General features: G+C 43.1%; 2 protein-coding genes across 3 annotated transcripts in view; one reads left to right on the top strand and one right to left on the bottom strand.

The window, feature by feature from the left end:
* LOC140481604 (B- and T-lymphocyte attenuator-like) overlaps positions 1 to 20,390 on the bottom strand; it is a 61,215-nt gene extending 40,825 nt beyond the window's left edge. For both annotated transcript variants that reach the window (XM_072578072.1, XM_072578073.1), the window contains exon 1: positions 20,201 to 20,390. In XM_072578072.1, coding sequence (XP_072434173.1) covers positions 20,201 to 20,291 — 91 coding nt within the window. In that variant the 5' untranslated portion in view covers positions 20,292 to 20,390. The remainder of the gene's footprint in view (positions 1 to 20,200) is intronic.
* The window catches only part of pdzk1 (PDZ domain containing 1), an 83,840-nt gene continuing 81,003 nt past the window's right edge, over positions 18,524 to 21,360 (top strand). The window contains exons 1-2 of the mRNA XM_072578069.1: positions 18,524 to 18,616; positions 18,875 to 18,933. The gene's annotated coding sequence lies outside the window, so the exon portion shown is untranslated. The remainder of the gene's footprint in view (positions 18,617 to 18,874; positions 18,934 to 21,360) is intronic.

Genomic DNA, 21,360 nt, shown 5'->3' with positions numbered 1-21,360 from the left:
TCGCCATGCCTTTGTTCCTGAGGACTATGACCGTGGCGATGACATCCGGGTCTGTACACTTCTCCTTCAGACCTTGATGATGTTGGACCCAGTTCTCCATGCAGCCCAACCTGTCCATGGAGGCAGACAGACAATCGAAAGCTTGAGGCAATTAGATCCTCCCATCGCCTAGTTGCTCTCCCTCAGCCTCTGGTCAATGATAACTATTGCCACTAACACTCTTGCCTGCTGCTCTGGTTCCTCTTTGTGCATATGGGCAAAGTCTCTGAGTGCAGACACGACAGGGTCCTCTCCTACCTTGTGCTGACTAGGGCATGTGTGTGTATGTGTGTGTGTGTGTGTGTATGTCTGTGTCTGTTGTTGTGCATGTGCGAGTGTGCATGTGTGTGTGTCTGTGTGTGTAAGTATATGTGTGTGTAAGTGTGTTTATGTGTGTGTGCATGCGTATATATGTGTGTGTGTGTAGGAGTATGTCTGTGTGTGCAAGTATGTGCGTGTAACTTTGTGTCTGTCTGTGAGTTTGTGTGCGCATCACATTTATTTGTGTGTGTCTGTGTGCGTGTGTGCACACGTGTGTGTGTATGCTATGTGTGTGTGTGTATATGTGTGTGTGAGAGTGAGATTGATTGATTGATTGATTGATTTCAGGCATGCCTCCAAGTGCCAGCAACCTGAGGAGGTTCTTCCTTGACCACCTATGGAGCTGTCGTAATGATGTGCTCACCAGCTTGTGCTACCCCACTCTCTGAATCTGACATTCCCACTCAGATTCAGTATCTGAGCTGATTTTGGGAGGGCCAGGAGAGGTGTCATGGTTAGCACTGCTGCTTCACAGCGCCAGGGACCCAGGTTCAATTCCAGCCTCGGGCAGCTGTCTGTGTGGAGTCTGCACATTCTCCCCATGACTGTGTGGGTTTCCTCTCACAGTCCAAAGATGTGCAGGTGAGGGCCGGTGTGGACTAATTCGGCCAAATGGCCTGTTTCTACACTGTAGGGATTCTATTCTATGATAGGCAGCCTTGCCAATGCTTCCTCTGAGGTCTCTGAATTCATTTCCTCAGAGGTCAACGTGGTGGCTCCTGGTAAGAGCTTGCTGTTTCTACACAGGGACCACAGACATCCCATTTGTACCTGCAAGACATGAGGGAGAGACGGTGTCACAGCCAGTGGTTACAAATGCTGTGCACTGAATGACACTGACAGTGGGGTTACTGTGAGAGTTGCAGTGGAATGATGGTAGGGCATAGGTGCCTCAGCACTCCCATAGCTGTTGGTGTTGTGCAGATGGTTGAAAGGTGATGAGGTGTCCCAAGTGAATGAGTAGGCTGTGTAGAGAGCAAGTGAGGGAAGAGTTGCGAGCAAGAGTGAAAGTAGTACAGCATGACTCTAGCTGGGAGGTGGGTGCAAAAGCAGAGATTGTGTGCGCATGAAGTAACAGAGAGAAGATGGGGGAGCACTTACCGTGATGGAACAGAGAAGGACATTGACCTTCTTTCAGCACTGTGGGCCATCCCACTTGACAGTGGATATGTCAATGACCCAAGTGGTGACCTCAGGCCTTGCTGCTAGGGTTAGTGCCTCCTCTAGGTCCCATTAGGAAAATGACAGCTCTATTTTCCTCTTCTCCAACATTTTTGGAAAAACTGCCCTTTGACGAGCAGGGGATCTGCGGAAAGCTTCAGGTGCACAGTGACCTGTGAACTATGACACAGACTCTGAGGATACAAATCTTTCAGCAGAAATCCCGTGAGTTACAAGTTGTTCTGGGAATTGACATGTCGCAGGATGGAGCTAGAATTGGACGAGAGGAGCAACATTGCAATAAGGAGCGAATGACGTCACTTTGGTGAGATAATGGCAAGAGATGTCGCTAGACCTCAGGCAGAGAATCAATCATGAATTTCAACTGAGCCAGATAAATATCCAACTCTCCACAGTACCTCGATTAGTGCGGCACCCCCATCTTTAGGATCAGCCTGGATTATTCAATCATAGCTCTGGAGTGAGAGATGAGCATACAGCTTTCAGATTCAGAGTCAAGAGTATTAAGCTTGACATCGGTGTAATGATTATGTTGCTTTATTTGTGAAGCCACAGGAAAAGCATTACAGATCACCCAAAATTGAGTAGGGTGATATTTCATTAAATAGACTCTCAAATTTCTTGTACTGGATTAGTGGTGCTGGAAGAGCACAACAGTTCAGGCAGCATCCAACGAGCAGCGAAATCGACGTTCGGGCAAAAGCCCTTCATCAGGAATAAAGGCAGTGAGCCTGAAGCATGGAGAGATAAGCTAGAGGAGGCTGGGGGTGGGGAGAGAGTAGCATAGAGTACAATGGTTGAGCGGGGGAGGAGATGAAGGTGATAGGTCAAGGAGGAGAGGGTGGAGTGGATAGGTGGAAAAGAAGATAGGCAGGTCGGACAAGTCAAGGAGACAGTAACTGAGCTGGAAGTTTGAAACTAGGATGAGGTGGGGGAAGGGGAAATGAGGAAGCTGTTGAAGTCCACATTGATGCCCTGGGGTTGAAGTGTTCCGAGGCGGAAGATGAGGCGTTCTTCCTCCAGGCGTCTGGTGGTGAGGGAGCGGCGGTGAAGGAGGCCCAGGACCTCCATGTCCTCGGCAGAGTGGGAGGGAGAGTTGAAATGTTGGGCCACGGGGCGGTTTGGTTGATTGGTGCGGGTGTCTCGGAGATGTTCCCTAAAGTGCTCTGCTAGGAGGCGCCCAGTCTCCCCAATGTAGAGGAGACCACATCGGGAGCAACGGATACAATAAATGATATTGGTGGATGTGCAGGTGAAACTTTTAGGGCCTTGGATAGAGGTGAGGGAGGAGGTGTGGGCACAGGTTTTACAGTTCCTGCGGTGGTAGGGAAAGTTCCAGAATGGGAGGGTGGGTCGTAGGGGGGTGTGGACCTGACCAGGTAGTCATGGAGGGAACGGTCTTTGCGGAAGGCGGAAAGGGGTGGGGAGGGAAATATATCCCTGGTGGTGGGGTCTTTTTGAAGGTGGCGGAAATGTCGGTGGATGATTTGGTTGATGCGAAGGTTTGTAGGGTGGAAGGTGAGCACCAGGGGCGTTCTGTCCTTGTTACGGTTGGAGGGGTGGGGTCTGAGGGCGGAGGTGCGGGATGTGGACGAGATGCGTTGGAGGGCATCTTTAACCACGTGGGAAGGGAAATTGCGGTCTCTAAAGAAGGAGGCCATCTAGTGTGTCCTATGGTGGAATTGGTCCTCCTGGGAGCAGATACGGCGGAGGCGGAGAAATTGGGAATGCGAGATGGCATTTTTGCAAGAGATAGGGTGGGAAGAGGTGTAATCCAGGTAGCTATGGGAGTCGGTGGGTTTGTAAAAAATGTCAGTGTCAAGTCGGTCATCACTAATGGAGATGGAGAGGTCCAGGAAGGGGAGCGAGGTGTCAGAGATAGTCCAGGTAAATTTAAGGTCAGGGTGGAATGTGTTGGTGAAGTTGATGAATTGCTCAACCTCCTCGCGGGAGCACGAGGTGGCGCCAATGCAGTCATCAATGTAGCGGAGGAAGAGGTGGGGAATGGTGCCGGTGTAATTACGGAAGATCAACTGTTCTACATAGCCAACAAAGAGACGGGCATAGCTGGGGCCCATACGTTTCTCCGCCTCTGCCGTATCTGCTCCCAGGAGGACCAGTTCCACCATAGGACACACCAGATGGCCTCCTTCTTTAGAGACCGCAATTTCCCTTCCCACGTGGTTAAAGATGCCCTCCAACGCATCTCGTCCACATCCCGCACCTCCGCCCTCAGACCCCACCCCTCCAACCGTAACAAGGACAGAACGCCCCTGGTGCTCACCTTCCACCCTACAAACCTTCACATCAACCAAATCATCCACCGACATTTCCGCCACCTCCAAAAAGACCCCACCGCCAGGGATATATTTCCCTCCCCACCCCTTTCCGCCTTCCGCAAAGACCGTTCCCTCCATGACTACCTGGTCAGGTCCACACCGCCCTACGACCCACCCTCCCATTCTGGCACTTTCCCCTGCCACCGCAGGAACTGTAAAACCTGTGCCCACACCTCCTCCCTCACCTCTATCCAAGGCCCTAAAGGAGCCTTCCACATCCATCAAAGTTTCACCTGCACATCCACCAATATCATTTATTGTATCCGTTGCTCCCGATGTGGTCTCCTCTACATTGGGGAGACTGGGCACCTTCTAGCAGAGCGCTTTAGGGAACATCTCCGAGACACCCGCACCAATCAACCAAATTGCCCCGTGGCCCAACATTTCAACTCCCCCTCCCACTCTGCCGAGGACATGGAGGTCCTGGGCCTCCTTCACCGCCGCTCCCTCACCACCAGACGCCTGGAGGAAGAACGCCTCATCTTCCGCCTCGGAACACTTCAACCCCAGGGCATCAATGTGGACTTCAACAGCTTCCTCATTTCCCCTTCCCCCACCTCATCCTAGTTTCAAACTTCCAGCTCAGTTACTGTCTCCTTGACTTGTCCGACCTGCCTATCTTCTTTTCCACCTATCCACTCCACCCTCTCCTCCTTGACCTATCACCTTCATCTCCTCCCCCACTCAACCATTGTACTCTATGCTACTCTCTCCCCACCCCCACCCTCCTCTAGCTTATCTCTCCATGCTTCAGGCTCACTGCCTTTATTCCTGATGAAGGGCTTTTGCCCGAAACGTCGATTTCGCTGCTCATTGGATGCTGCCTGAAATGCTGTGCTCTTCCAGCACCACTAATCCAGTATTTGGTTTTCAGCATCTGCAGTCATTGTTTTTACCTTCTCAAATTCCTTGGTCAAGTTCTCAATCTTTATTTTTCATAGAATTCCCACAGTGTGGAAGCAGGCCATTTGGCCCATTGACTCCACACCAACTCTCTGAAGAACATCCCCCTTGGACCCAAACCCACCACCCTATCCTTGTAATCCCTGCATTTCCCACTTCAAAGCCACCTAACTGGGCGGCATAGTGGCTCAGTGGTTAGCACTGCTGCCTTACAGCGCCAGGGACCTGGGTTCGATTCCAGCCTCATGTGGAGTTTAGGTAGTATGTCGGTAAGGTGCATTAGTCAGGGGAAATGTAGAGTAACAGGGTAGGAGAATGGGTCTGGGTGGGATAATCTTCAGCGGATCGGTGTGGACTTGTTGGACCAAAGGGCCTGTTCGCACACTGTAGGGATTCTCTGATTCTAACCGAGACAGCCCTGGATACTATGGGTAATTTAGCACAGCCAATCTACCCAAGCTGCACATTGTTGGACTGTGGGAGGAAACCAGAGCATGCAGACACAGGCACAATGTGGAAACTCCACATAGACAATTGCCCAAGGCTGGAATCAGACCAAGGTCCCTGGTGCTGTGAGGCAGCAGTGCTAACTACTGAGTCACCATGCCAATTGTTCATCAATTTGCTTGCCTTTATTTTGTGAATGAGCTGAAGCTTATTAATGGGGAAATAGGTGGGGATAATGTTTCAATATAATGTCTGACACAACTTCTCCAAATGGGTGATTGCTTAAATTCCTTGTATTTTACCGAAAAAATAGACAATAAAGAGAAATTTAATTTGTCGAGTAGTTGCATTAACAAGCCTCCTTTGAACAATATCTCAGTCTACATGGGCATAATTTAAAAGTTTCAATTTATTACTTCACATTTCTGAATATTTTCTGATATTTGGACAGCATGCTGTCTAGTATACACACAAACCCAAATGTAAGAAGAAATAAAATTAGACAAGCAATTAGAACAAGGTTCTGTCTGCACTTTTGGAAGAAAAGAAAGATCCCACAGCCTCTATTTCCAAGAAGAAATAGGAGTTATTGATCCCTCAAACAACTTCTGTTAAAACAAGTTAACTGGTCATTGCTGTTAGTGGAACTTTGCAGTGTACAAATTAACTGCAGTATTTCCTATATCACAACAGTGAACACATTAAAAAAAGTACGTTGTTCATTGTAATCATCTGGGATGTTCTGTGTGAAAGGTGCTATATGAATGCAAATCCTATTTTATGGATAAATTGCTGGGTGCCATCTGTTGTTACCCAGAATTGTGGCAGCTATTAAATGAATCTTTTGGGTACGGTAATATTTATGATCATGGGTGCTAATTGCAGCACATTATCCCAGCGTAGAATCATTCCAGCGCAAAAGGACAGCATTTGGCCAATTGAGTCCATGCTTTTTGGAGGAACAGCTTCAGTTAGTCTGACACCCTGCCCTTTCCCAGAAAGGAACTTAAAAAGAAGAAACTCATCCACCCAGTCAACCGAGACGAGTTGTCAATCTGAGGTTGATAACGCAGCTCAGTGTGGGCTGGTGACAACCACGGAAACAGTTGGTTCATCATTTCATTCATATCTTTCAGGGCAGTGAACTGTTACCCTCTGAGTGTTGCATTTATGTGCTTCCAGAAGATCATGGTTAAACCTAATTGTGATTTCACAAACCATTCAGTTAAGCTCTGAATTCGGGATTTGGGCACCACACAAATGCAACCTTTTCAGCTTTACCCAGATCCCAAATATAAGAAAACATTATTACCAAATAATTTAGCTACCAATAGCAACTTGAATAAATTGGAAATCCCGATCAGTCTTCAAGTCGAAACGTAACACAGAAGAGGAACTAAACTCCCACTTCACTTTCACTAACCCACTGTGCGGTTGAAAAGAAACAACATGTACTTTTACATGAAAAATCCCAACAAATGCCTGGCTGAGGTGTTGGTTATCATAATCATAAAAAAATTTTGGTGAGGGCACACAACGAGAGTATTGAGCACAGCAGGTCAGGCAGCATTCAAGGAGCAGGATAATCGATGTTTCAGGCATAAGCTCTTCATCAGGAATGAGGCTTCTGGGTCGGGGCTGAGAGATAAATGGACTTTTGAGGGAAAGTAGCTCAGAAAGCGATAGGTGGATGAAGGTGAGGGAGAAGGTCAGAGAGGGGAGCGATGGACAGGTCTGGAGGGTGGTGCCAAGTTGGAGGCTTGGGACTGGGATAATGTAAGGGGAAAGGCAATGAAGAAGCTGTTGAAATCCACATTGATCCCGTGTGGTTGCAGGGCCCCAAGGTGGAATATGAGGCGTTCCTCCTCCAGGTGTCAGGTGGTAATGGCTTGGCACTGGAGGAGGCCCAGGACCTAGGACATGCAGGATTTGCTGCCTGACCTGCTGTGCTTTTCCAGCACTACACTCTCGACTCTGATCTCCAGCATCTGCAGTCCTCACTGTATCCACAGCTGGAGTATTGTGCTACATATTATAGGAGGGGTGTGATTGCACTGGAGAGGGTGCAGAGGAGATTTACCAGGATATTTCCTGAGCTGGAGAGTTTGAGTTATGAAGAGAGATTGGTTGGACTGGTGCTGTTTTCCTTGAAGCAGAGGAGACTGAGTGTGGCAGGGACTTTTTTTAGATTAGAATCCCTACATTGTGGAAACAGGCCCTTCAGCCCAACAAGTCCACATCGACCCTCTGAAGAGTAGCCCACCCAGACTCATTCCCCTACATTTACCCCTGACTAATGCACCTAACACTATGGACAATTTAGCATGGCCAATTCACCTGACCTGCTCGTCTTTGGATTGTGATACATAATTGTGATGTATAAAATTATGAGGGGCATAGATGGGCTAGACAGGAAGGAACTTGGCAGAGGCATCAATGACCGGTGATTTAAGGTAATGGCAAGAGGGTTATAAGAAGTGTGAGGGAAAAGTTTTTCACCCAGAGGGTGGTGGGAATCTGGAACTCATTGCCTGTAAGTGTGGTAGAGGCAGAAACCCTCACTATGTTCAAGAAATATTTAGATGTGCACTTGCAATGCCAAGGAATATAGGCTATGGGCCAAGTCCTAGAAAATGGGATTAGAATAATTAGGTGCCTGTTTTTGACTGGCACAGACGCAATGGGCCGAAGAGCATTTTACTGTGCTGTAGACCTCTCTAATTTTATGCCTCTTAACAAGGATTATGTAAGGAACTATCATAAATCAAGTGATTGGATTTATTGGTAACAGATTGCTAATCCCTTTCACTAATTTAGGCTGATCCAAGCAATCAATTGAACCTTGGAAAAGTGGTCACATTTATTTGTGGACCAAAACAGTGGTTGGCTAATCTGTTTGTCAAATGTGTGGTCTGGTCACTGAGAGATTTCCCGTTCTTCTCTTTGAATAACACAAAAGAGAAGCTTTATGCCTAGCTCAGAGGGCAGATGCAATCTCAGTTCAGTGGCTGATCTGAAAACTGGCAGTGGTCCCCTCTATGGCTCTGCTTTCAACATGTCCTCAATAATGACCTTCCAACAGTGTAGTGTTCCCTCCAGAAAGAACAAAGGAAAGTCTGTTCTTCAACAACAGTGGACATGAAATAAAAGATCTACTCCTTAATACAGGACAATTGAAACAACTGCAAATAGGCGTAACCCTGTATTTGTCTTCATGGGAAAGATTAAATAAGGCTGAACCTGTTCATTCAGATGTACACAGAAGATCCCAAGGTTTTGTTTGTGCAGTGTGTGTGTGTGTGAGAAAGAGTGTGTGTGAGGTGTGTGTATGTGTGTGCGTGTGTGTGTATGTGAGTGTGAGGTGTGTGAGTGTGAGGTGTGTGTGCGCATGCTCATTAGTTCTTCAAAACAAGATGACCACTTGTTTATGATAATAAACCGTATGTTCAGATTTTTACCATGGGGAGGCAGTTCCACTACAATATCACATGGTTCTGGCAACCCAGAAGTTCTCCCACTCTTCCGATCTGTCATGGGTATATTGGAAGGACTTCCATGTTAGTGATCAATGTGTTTAGCCATCCAGTCCTGAGATGAGATTTCAATCTGAGGTGTCAAGCCCAGAAGTATGAACCATACTCATTGCATCACAGGATCTCCTCCCAGAGCATTAGTCCAAGAAGCACAGAGGAGATGTCCTCAGAGTCCTGACCAATATTTGTTCCTCATTTTCCATCACTTAAACAGACTATCTGATCATTGTAATGTCCCTGTTTATGGGAGCTTACTGGAAAGAAATGGACTGCCTTGTCTCTTATTTTGCAATAGTGATCAAGAATTAATTAATTGGTTGTGAGAGCTTTAGGGAGTGATAAGGTTGTGAGAATAGTGCTGTAAAAACTCAAGGCTTTCTTCCTTTAGTGAGAACCAGAGGGCAACCTTTGAGGCAGTTTTACTAAAGGGCAGTTATTGGATACCAACATAATTTATCTAATCAGTATTAGATACTGCTCTGTTCTGTAATACACTACGCAAAAACTGTATGCACTAGTTTTGTTCCGCAATTTCAAATGAGACATTGAAATTAGTCACAACGTTTTCAGTTCCCTGATCAGCATCCTTTCAACAACTAATTCCGCATTTATATAGCAAAGTCAAGAAAGGATTTAAAAACAAAGATATGGCACAATTTAACCTGGGGTAGTTTAAACAACACCAGTGTGGCAAATAGTTGAACAGTTCAAGAAACGAACTATCACCATGTACGCAGGACATTTCGGAATGAGCAATATATGTCAGTTTTATCAGCAATCCATTACTCAAGAAGAAATATACACAGTACAGTTTATCCTTTCTATTGCTTTTGACACACCTTATTCAGAGACCTATTCAGGACACAGGTCAGGAGTGTGATGGAATATTCTCTGTTTGCCTGAATGGGTGCAATTCCAACAACATTCAAGAAGCTCATCACCATACAGGAAAAAGCAGCCTGCTTGATTGAGATCCCCTGTACCTTCAAGATTCACACTCTTCATCACTGGCACAGAGTGACAGCAGTTGTACCAGATGCCACCTACTCACCAAGGCTCCTTAGACAAACTTGTTACTCAACAAGTGCATGGGGTATCACCACCTACAACTCCCCCTCCAAGACAGGTACCATCCAAACTTGGAACTATGTCACTGTTCCTTCATTGTCATGGGACAAAACCCTGAAACTTCCCATCATATGGCACTTTAGGCATACCCACACTAAGTGTACTGGAGTGGTCCAAGGAGGCAGATCATCACCACCTTCTTCTCAAGGGCAATGAGTAAAGCTGGCCCTCACCTGGGACACTCACATTTAAAGAAAGAAACTTTAATAAACTTCTTTAAAAATCACACAACACCAGGTTATAATCCAACAGTTAAAAATCACACAACATCAGGTTATAGTCCACCAGGTTTAATTGGAAGCACACTAGCTTTCGGAGCGACGCTCCGTCATCAGGTGATTGTCAGGAGCGGCGCTCCGAAAGCTACTGTTTCCAATTAAACATGTTGGACTATAACCTGGTGTTGTGTGATTTTTAACTTTGTACACCCCAGTCCAACATCGGCATCTCCAAATCATAGTCCAACAGGTTTAATTGGAAGCACTAGCTTTCAAAGCATTGGTCCTTCATCAGGTGGTTGTGGAGTGTAAGATTGTAAGACACAGAATACATAGCAAAAGTTTCTGGTGTGATGTAACTGAAATTATCTATTGACAAAGACCTGAATTGTTTGTTAGAATGACCATGCTGGTTTCAGTTCTTCCAACTTTTAAAACGTTTTTAAAAGTTACATTCTCAAGTGAACTTTAACAATTGGTGTCATGTTGGCCCAGATAATGTATTGAAGGTGTGAGCTTCCCTGTGTGGGTCTATCTGTGCCACAATGGTCAGACTGATTCTAATCTAAGAAACGGATTTACAGAATCTTACATGAACTATAAAGTGTTGGATTGACCTGCCCCACACCATATGGAACCAAGCCTGACACTTTCCTATATCTAGTGTCCTCCTCTTCACTAAAACTCAGTTTGCAAGATATTCATTTGGCAGCAAGACTGACTGAGGCAGAGCACGATATCAGCTAAACTGCTTCTTCCTCAAGCTAGGGCAAACAGAACTGATGTTGCAGTGCGGTCCTGAGGAAACATAGTGGTGTTTAATATCCCATCTTTCAGACGAGAGGGCCCAGCTTGTGTGGTGGACTCTAGGTTTGTTCTGATCAACCTTTAGAAGGAGATAGATTGTGCTCCTGTTAAATAGATTAAGAGAACCAGGTGCCAAAATTTTAAGTTGTCTGAAGCTAGATCCAGGTTTGATGTCAGAAGTTGGTTACAGGATACCATCCTGATTCACCAAAGGTCTTCGAGAGAGAGAGAGAAAGAGAGAGAGAGAGAGAGACAGAGACAGGGAGGGAGAGAGAGTGTGGCATCTTTTCACATCTGAGACAGAATGCACCTCCGTAGGCTCTTCAGGCACTTCAGGGTTAGATTAATTTCCATTGCTGGAGAGGGTAAGAATTGCCAGGCAATAAAAAAAGAGGTGATATGAGGAAACTCTGTTGTATGCAGCAAGCAGGTACAACCTAGAATATAGTGCCTGGTGAGGTGGTGAAAGTAGATTCGATTGGAGTGAATTAGGTAATTATCTGAAGAGAAAAAGGTTCCATGTTGCGGGGAGAAGACAATGGAGTGAGACTAGGGGAGTTGCTCTTATAGACCACTGTATGGACACTGTGGGCTCCCTTTTGTGCACTGGCCATTCTATGGTTTTTGATTTCTTTTTCCTCTGGTTTTAGCCTCTTCCAGAATATCATGTGATCTTTGGTAGTTTGATCTGTGTTTGTGTTAGAAATATGTGAGACATGTTAGATTACCTGCAGGGTGGTTTTCCGGTTTTATGCATGTGGTAGAGTCATAGAGATCTACAGCACAGGCAAAGGCCCTTCGGCCCATTGTGAATGCACCAGTCAAAAACCAACCACCAACTATACTGATCGCATTTTCCAGCAATTGGCCTATACCTTTGAATGTCTTGGCAGTGCAAGTGCACATCTAAGTACTAATAGAGTCATAGTCTATGACTCCTACAGCATGGCAACAGTCTCTTAGGTCCAACCAGGTCCATGCTGAACATTATCCCAAACTAAACTAGTTCCACCTGCCTGCTCCTGGCCCATATCCCTCCAAACCTTTCCTATTCATGTACTTATCCAAATGTCTTTTAAACACTGTAACTGTGCCCTTCTTGAACATTATGAGATCATCTTCCACCCTCAGAGACAGTGAGTTCCAAATATGTTTATATCTATGGTGAAATATCCCAGAGTACTATTTGAAGAGAAGATGATAATTCTTATGGATTCATCTGAACAGAAGGAGAGTTGACTCATTGGTTCTGCGCCAGTTCTTTGAAAGAGATAGCCAAAGAATACCTGCATTTTTTTCTCCTTCAAGCATTTCTCAAATTCCTTTTTGAAGGGGATCAATTGGATGTTTGTCTTCTCCAGCTAGAGTGCACATTCAATATCCAACCCTTCTGTTGCAGAAAAAAAAGTTTCTGGTTCTTTTGCCAAACTCTTTAAGTCATGATTTTAAGGTATATATGTAATTATTATGAACAGCAATATTTTTTGTGAAATGGTTGGTGAAAATTATCATTATCTGCTTCATTACTATGAAAGTTAATAAATGCCTTTGAATACCCATTGTTTTGTTGAATCGGTTATAATGTGTGTTTTGCTGCATGGCCAGCATGTTATAGATAGTGAGGGATCCTGCCTGTTATGATGTAAAATATGTACATTAATAATCTCAAACATTCATTTGCAAACAGTGGGAACAGTGCTTATGTGCACAAATCTTCAAAGGTGACAATACTATTTGGACCATAACTGACCTCTCAGTTAAGGTCATAAATAAGCTGATTAACCTGCTATTCATCTCATTGATCAAATATAAGACCATAAGATATAGGAGCAGAATTAGAGCTCCCAGCTTATCAAGTCTACTCTGCCATTTGATCATGGCTGATGTGTTTCTCAACCCAATTCTCTTGGCTTCTCCCCATAATCTTTGATCCCCTTACCAATCAAGAACCTATCTAATTCTGTCTTAAGTATACTCAATGACATGGTCTCACAGCCTTCTGCAGCAATGAGATCAACAGCTTCACCATCCACCTCTGGCTGAAGAAATTCCTCCTCCTTTCAGTTCTAAAGGGTCATCTCTTCACTCTGAAGTTGTGCCTCTTGCCCTAGTCTCCTCATGTCCACTCTACCCAGGCCTCTCAGTAATCTGTAATTTCAATGAGATCCTCTTCTTCATCCTTCTAAACTCCACAGTCCTCAAGCTCTCCTCATACAACAAGCCCTTCATCCTGGAGATAATTCCTACAAACCTCCTTTTGGATCCATCCTTGGATACAGGGCTCAAAACTGCTCACAATATTCCAAATGCCTTCAGACCAGAGCTTTATAGAGCCTCAGCAGTACATCCCTGCTCTTGTTTTACAACTCTGTCAAAATGAATGCTAACATTGTATATGCTTTCCAAACTATGATCTAGCTGATAGAATCATGACCCACATAATAATGGCCTCCATTTTTGGCTGTGGTTCTGTGAATAACTCTATTTCTGCTAAGACTGATGGTCAAGTCCTATTCTGATAATGTTCAATAATGTTCTAAGTTGACACTCCTACAGTAAAGAGGTATTACTGACTTTCAGATGAGGTCTTAAACCCTGTGTTCCCTGATAGATGGGTGTAAGGAGAGCAGGAGAGCTTGCCTTGATGTCTCGATCAATATTTATCACTTTGCCAACATCTTACAATAAAAACACAGAGACTTGTTCATTATGACATTATTGTTTGTGGAAGATTGCAATGTGCAAATTAATTAATTTTCTACAAAAAATATTTTTCCCCCGTGTATCACAGACAAGGCCAACATCATCTCCTTGACTGTGTGAGTTACTGGTTCATTTCAGAGAGTGGTTAAGAGGCAACTGCTCTGCTGTGAGCCTGGAGCCATTTTCCTTCTTCAGAACATTCATAAATCAGACAGGTTTAATGACGGTTTAATGGATACCATTATTGAAACTAGATTTTCAATTAATCAGATTATTAATTGTTACACCAGCAACTATTGTGGGATTTGAACCCAAAACCCCAGAGTATTAGCCTGGATGTTAGGATTATTAGTCCAGTAACATTATGCTATCATCTCCCACACTACTATGGTGTATTTCTGCATTGTGGTGATTAAGCAGCCTCTCAGGTTCAATATAAATCTTGGTGCAATGTCAAAAAACAAGACCAACATTAAAAATGAGATACGTGAAACCCTAAACTACTGTTCTGAATTGAGAACAAAAGTCCATTTCACGCTAATTGAACTTTCAACTTTCAACTCTGCAGCATTATTTTATACTTAATGGATTAATCAGCATTTTAACTGAGCAGGTTTTTAAGAGGGAAGGTTCATCTGCTGCAATAACTAGAAGATAACAGGTTTAGAAATTCATTTTTACCAGAATAATTCTGTCGATAACATTTCTCAGAAGCAGCTACTTAATTGATTTTTTTTGGAATCTTAAACATTGCTATCTTAAACTTTAGAGCAGCAACTTTCCAACATTCACATCAGCCTTAGTAAGTTAATACCTGCTGTAGCTGAGGCACTGTTTACAAGGAAGTGTTAAATAGCTGATCAAAATAAACAAATCATTGATAACATCGAGTGTAGGGACTATGATCTTGACATTTGCAGTTGCTGTAAAAGTTGACAGCGCAGAAGACTGCAGAAAGCTGAATTGTCTGCTCAGGTGCAGAGGCTGGTGTAGCTCTCTTTGGAGAGGAATGGGCTAAGGGGAATTCTAACATTTATTTCAAAATCCTGAGATGTGGGTGATAGTGACAAACTGTTACCACTCATAAAGAATCGAGAATGAGAGGGCACAGACTTGAGGCAATTTGCAAAAGTAGCAAATGCAAGGTGAGAAAACAACGCTGATTATTTCCAGTCTGGAAAATTATTGCCTGGAAGTATAATGAAAGCAGAGTCACTTTAGACATTCAAGGGACATTAAACCATTATTTGAAGAGAAGCAATGTGCTAGGGTATGGTGAATAGGCAGGAGAACGGCACTAACTCATTATGCTCATTTGAAGAGCCAGTACATACACAATGTGCTGAGTGGCTTTTTCTGTGTGTAATATTTCTGTTATTCAATGATCCTAAGGTGAGCAGAAGAGTGGCAAATGAAATTCAATCCAGTAAATGGGAGGTATTACAGTTGTGGAAGACTAACCAGGTGAAAACTGCATAAAATATTTATTTGGTCACGGCAAATGAACTGCTGCTTTCACTGCATTAAAGGAAGAATCTAGTCTTAATGGAAAGAGTACAGAGGAGAAATACATGGACAAGAAGAAAGACAAGGGCATTGAGAACTGCAAAGTTTCAGTTTGGAGGAAAAATTGAATAGTCTTGATTTAGTCTTCTTTGGATCAGAGGAGACTGAATGGAGACTTAATTGAAATTTTAAAACGATGAGCGGCCTAAGTAGATTGGATATGAAGGACATTATCCCCAGCAATGAGTTCAATAACATACAAACATATCAGCAACTAAATTCAGAACAGATCTAGACTGATCGAATTGTGGACTCAACTCCAGTTTCCTGCTCCCTTCTGATATCTTTGTTCGTCTAAAACCTGTCTCTCTCTGCCTTAGAAGTATTCAATGTTTCTGCTTCCATTGCTTTCTGGGGAAGGGCATTCCATGGACTCGCAGCTCCTGTTAAGAGATAACATTCTCTTCAGGCTGAGTCTTATACTTTTTGGCTCAGTGTCGGTTGTGTCTTTGGAGAGTTTCTCGCTGTGAAGCCTAGTGATATCTCTCACTGTATTTAACCAAATGCCTCATTAACTACATACTTCATGCCCTGTGACTAGCCATCCTCTAATTCTAGGTCATCATAGCACATGGCATTCTCAGAACAACTCAGCGCTGCAAAGATATCCTTCAGTGGATTGGCATTCCTGGTGCAAGCACTATCTTTAAAAGTCTGTTGTGCATTGTCAGCTCCCCCACATGGTTCCTAACACCTTCCCCAGACATGGTAGACAAAGGTAATTTCACACCGCATTTTGTGAGAAGGTCCTGGTCGATCAGATGGCTTAAAGGCAGGACAACTCTTATTTGATTTGATCTATTATTGTTGCATGTACTGAGATACGGTGAAAAGTACTGTTTTGCTCGCTTTCCAGGCAAAACATACCTAAATAAGTACATCAGGATAATAAAACAGAATGCAGAGTAACTACAGAGAAGATGCAGAGAAATATCAATTATAATGTATGAGAGGTCCATTCAAAAGTCTGATTACAGCTTCACAGAGTCTTCTATAGCAATCTTCCCAGGAGACTAGGCAGAGGAGACTAGCTCATCTCACCAGATAATGTTATCCTGGTCAAAGGCTGGATTAATGCAGTCTCAGCTATCTGGACAATTACCTCAGACTCACTCTGCCTCTGCCACTGTACCTACCAAGGCTCATGGTCTACCACCCTTATTACTGCCTGCTTCATTTTCCCCCACTCGTCACCCATCCCACCAACACCAACACCAACACCACCCGATGGAGGAAAGTGTCCTTGCAGTAGCCTGACAATGATTGCGGCCAGTGCAGCCTGAGAGTGCAGCGGTGAAACATGGCCAGTGCCCACAGAAGATGCAATGAGTGTCCAACATGGAGCTCCTTTGGAGCAAGTGCAATACTGAAATTAGCACAGTAGCTCAGTGGTTAGCATTGCTGCCTCTCAGCACCAGGGACCTGGGTTTGATTCTAGCCTCAGGTGACTGTCTGTGTGGAGTTTGCACATTCTCCCTGTGTCTGTGTGGATTTCTTTCGGGTGCTCCGGTTTCCTCCCACAGTCCAAAGAAGTGCAGGTTAGGTGAATTGGTCAAGCTTAATTGCCCATAGCGTCCAGGAATATGTAGTGATGGGGTCATAATAGGGTAGGGAAATTGGTCTGGGTGGGATACTCTTTGGAGGGTCAGCGTGGGTTTGTTGGGCCAAAGGGCCTGTTGCCACACTGTAGGGATTCTATGACAATACATTGCTCATTGGATATTCTATGACAACTGCTCAGCTATCTACACCAAGATTTTCAGCATCTAGTTTATTTGGCATGTTCAGTAAGATGGGAAGCTGCATATTAATGAGGTGAGACGTCATTAATCAGGTTACGGAAAATCCCCTTTATAGGCAACTCATTGATGTCCAGTAAGAAATTCGCTTCAATGCTTAGCACATGTATAAAGGGTGCAGTGAGATGCTCCCCCCGATTGAGATAGGCCACAGTGGACACAAACCTTTTCATAGCACATATCATTGAGGCCTTGGTAAGATTTGTCCCTTCATCTCTGCCTTAAATAGGAATCCTTTATTTTTAACTGTGTCACCAGTTCCAGTCTCTCTCACAAGGGGAAACATTCTCTCAGCATCTATCCTGTCAACTCCCCCATGATCTTCAAGAAGATCATTACTCTTAAGTCTGAATGATACAGAGCCAACTTGTCCATAAAATAGCACCCTCATTTTGGGAATCTGGAACCTTCTGTTAACTCCCTGTAAATTAACTATATCATTTCTTAACTAAGGCACCAACTTTATACACAGTACTTTAGATGTGGGCTTACTTTATGCTCAGAAAAGTATTAAAAACCCTTCTTTTTATATGTCATTCTTCTTGCAATAAATGACAACATTTATTTGCTGTCCCTGTAGGCTAACATTTTCTGATTCATACCAGAAAGTCCAGGTCCCTCTCTACCACAGAGTTCTGGGATCTCTCTGTTGAAAATAAATGCTGCTTTTCTATTTGCCTGGTCAAAGTAGGGAGGTTCAATTTGTCCACATTGTATATCAGGATTTAAGCTATCAATGTCCCTTTGCAGATTCCTTATGTTTCTTTACAGCTTATTTTCCTAATAATCTGCAATTTTAACAACCATGCATTTCGTCTCTTCATCTAAGTCATTGTTATAGATTGTAAACATTTAAGGCCTAATAACCTTAAATTAAGGCAGCAGTCCACTCAGCACACATTGCCAACCTGACAATGACCTATTGATATCTGCACTCTGTTTCCTTTCAGCTAACCAAATTTCTATCCTTATCAATGCCTCTATTCTTTGAGTTCCCATCTTCTGTTGTAGCTTTTGATGTCGCACCTTGCTAAGTGCCTTTTGGAAATTGAAATACATCACATCCACAAGACCCTTCATCCACATTGCTTCTGTCCAAACACAATTCCCCTCTCACAAAGCCCTGTCTGATTGAATTGAGATTTTCTAGGTGCTACAAACACATGAACAATAGATCCTAGCATATTTCCTGTGACAGATATTAAGCTAACTGGCCGATAGCTTCCGATTTCCCTTTTTTTCTTGATTATCTGATATTCACTATTTTTCAATCTGATGGGGACTTTCTAAAATCGAGGGGGTTTTGGAAATTTAACCAAGCAAAATTATGAGTTCATCAGGCACATCATTTAATACTCTTTGCTGATGTCCCTTAGGAATTGGAGACTTGCCAGGTTTTAATTTTAATGATTCGCTCAAAACTCGATTCCTGCTGATTTGCAATTGTTTTAAGTTCCTCTTTCAAATGTTGGTTCACAATTCTTTCTGGCATGCTAAATATTTGTTCAGTTTGTTTGAAATTAATGAATTCCCTAGACTCTCTCTGTACAGTCTTAGCTGTTTCTTTATTTACTCTTCTGCCTTGTTTCAAAATAGTGGACTTGTTGGGCCGAAGGACCTGTTTCCACACTGTAAGTAATCTAATCTAATCTAATCTAATCTAATCTAAACTGCAGAGGCTCTTACTTTCTGTTTTTATATTTCTAGCTAACTTTCTCAAGTACTCTACTTTTCCCCATTTTATTCTTTCAGCAATTCTCTTCTGTTTTCTCAATTTTCTGTACAATGCTCTGACCGTTACAATGCTGTAATATTGTATGCTTTTACTTTCAATTTGATGCTATCTTTAATTTCTGTAGTTATCCATGGATGCTGTGTTCTTTACCTAGAGTCTTTCTTTCTCACTGGAACATATCTTTGCTGAGGACTGTGAAATATCTCTGGAAAGGTATGTTATTGCATCTTTATTGCCCTATCATAAACCTAATTTCCTAATTTATTTTGGCCAGCTCTGTATCCATATCAGTATGATCTCTCCTATTTGATTTTAAAACACTAGTTTTAGCCTCATTCTTAGAATATAAAACTTAGAACATTACAGCGCAGTACATTGTGCGCTGAAACTGGACGTGACATTCAGTGATTCCAGTGAAGGATTTGATTTGCAATCAATGCTTTGAGGAGTGCATAGAGGGTATTCACTGAGATGGCTGTACGGATTTCACATACGTGGACAGATTAGAGAAGCAGGAATTGTTTTCCTTGTTGCAGAGAATGCCAAGGGGAGACTTATTGTTCAAAATTACAGAGGGGATTGATAGAATAAATAACGAGAAACTGTTTCCACGAGCAGGGTGGACATTAAATAGAGAATGCAGATTTAACTTGAAAAACTGACAGGAAGAAAGTAGGAGAATGTTTTATGTTGCCATTTATGTTGTGGAATGTATTGTCTGAAAGGTTGGGAGAAGTAGATTCAACAGCAAAGTTCAAAAGGGAGTTGGGCACAGACTTGAAAAGGAAAGGTTCGTGGGGCTATGAGGGAAGACTACGTGGACTTCGACTAAATGGATAGCTTGTTCAAAGAGCCAGTGCAGACCTAACGGGCTGATTCACTTTGTTCCAAGCTGTGTTGAAAGTCTACAGCTTCTGAAGAACTACTTTCTGTTTATTTGATAAAGAGTTTTTTAGTAGCCTTCTCCTAGATTAGAATTACTCTATATTGAATCCTTTCATCTTCTACCATAAAACAGTCATTAAAAATTATAATAATCTAAAATGATATTGAGCACAATCTACCGAAGAATGAATACAGTGTATAAGATACATTGTTGATACATTTAAATTGTGAACAGCATTTACTTGCAAATAATCTCCAACTAGTGTTAACAGTATATACCAACTGTCTGTCGAACAAAAACATGGATAATTGAACTATCTATGACATTAAACCATTCTCGAAATATTAAGCGCACATTAAGATTTAACACATTCCTGTCTTAACTGTGATCAGAGCTGAAAAATGTGTTGCTGGAAAAGCGCAGCAGGTCAGCAGCATCCAAGGAGCAGGAGAATCGACATTTCGGGCACGAGCCCTTCTTCAGGATCAATTCAGGTTGTGATTGATGGCGCATGTTTCAATAGAAAAAGTTCCTTACTAAATTACTTGATAATTTGTAGTACCACGCTGTACAGCAATTTGATGTCTCTCTTACCTTCTGGATATACGGCAACATAAAGAAAGGCAGCTAGGACAAAAAACGTTTGAGTTCTTGTACACCGCGTCATTCTCCACTGAGTAATCATTTACCCATCAGGACAAGTGACTTGGACAAGGTAAAGAATCACGCTCGGCTCTCAATGTTTATCATAAAGTGTTCAAGGAATACAAATGACATCCTGTGATAGCGGTTCTGATCTTGTGTCTGTCACAATTCTAACATCATGTGAGTGAGCCGCCTGGCAACCATTCTACCGAACCAGAAGTGACGTAACTCTGTGGTTAGTTATGTGAACAGATGTGCTTCAGATTTTACTGATAACATTACAATTACATTCAGGGCGTTCATTCTGGTTAGGATTTATTTGTTCATGAGCTGGCAAACTCTTCATCTCTTTCTTGCTGACTTTTATCTCCAAAATTATACTTTATTTAACAAATTGATGTTGGATATGACCCCATTCAAAGCTGACATTACATGAGGTGCCAAAACACTTCTGTTCTTTTCAATGTTGTATGTTACTCATTACATTTACAAATACCGTCAATATTTATAATTTTTATTATGGGCAAACATACAGCCTGAGGTATTTTACTCATTTCTCAAAACCCTCTGTGCACAAGGCCTTTCTAAGTGACCTTTCCCAATGTGCCAATGCATTCGCTGCCCCAAGCTTCAAGTGAGTCCCTCAGCAATCCTGTTGGAATGCGCAAAGCTGCAACCCTTGGTTGTGGACAAATCTTTGCGCTGGAAGATCAGTAAGTTTCAAACAGACCAAAAATAGTCTTCCAGCCAGCTGATAACTCTCCAGCACAGTTGGTGTTGTTCTCCATGTGTGGCCCTGGGAACAGCCCACAGAATGCAGAGTCCTGAGCTGCTGAGCTGATCAGAATAAAACATGACAGAAACTGTGGCATTTCACAAAAACACATTCCAGAAGGAAATAGGCTGTAGTCTCATCTCCAGCACAGTCGCCTTCAGAGGGTGAATGGAGATATCATATCTAACCTTTGATCCCTTGTCTAAAACAAATTGATTGACCAGGGATTTTAAATTATTAATTGACCAACAATGCGTGAAGATGTGTTTCCTTACATCTCTCTAGTAATGTCCTGGCTCCAGTTTAAAATTTATGCCCTCTTGTTTTCCAATTC

This window comes from Chiloscyllium punctatum, chromosome 9 (genome assembly GCF_047496795.1).
Source record: "Chiloscyllium punctatum isolate Juve2018m chromosome 9, sChiPun1.3, whole genome shotgun sequence".
In the NCBI taxonomy this organism is placed as follows: Eukaryota; Metazoa; Chordata; class Chondrichthyes; order Orectolobiformes; family Hemiscylliidae; genus Chiloscyllium; species Chiloscyllium punctatum.
The sequence above is the reverse complement of the archived record's forward strand: the minus strand, read 5'-3'. Positions and strand labels throughout refer to the sequence as shown.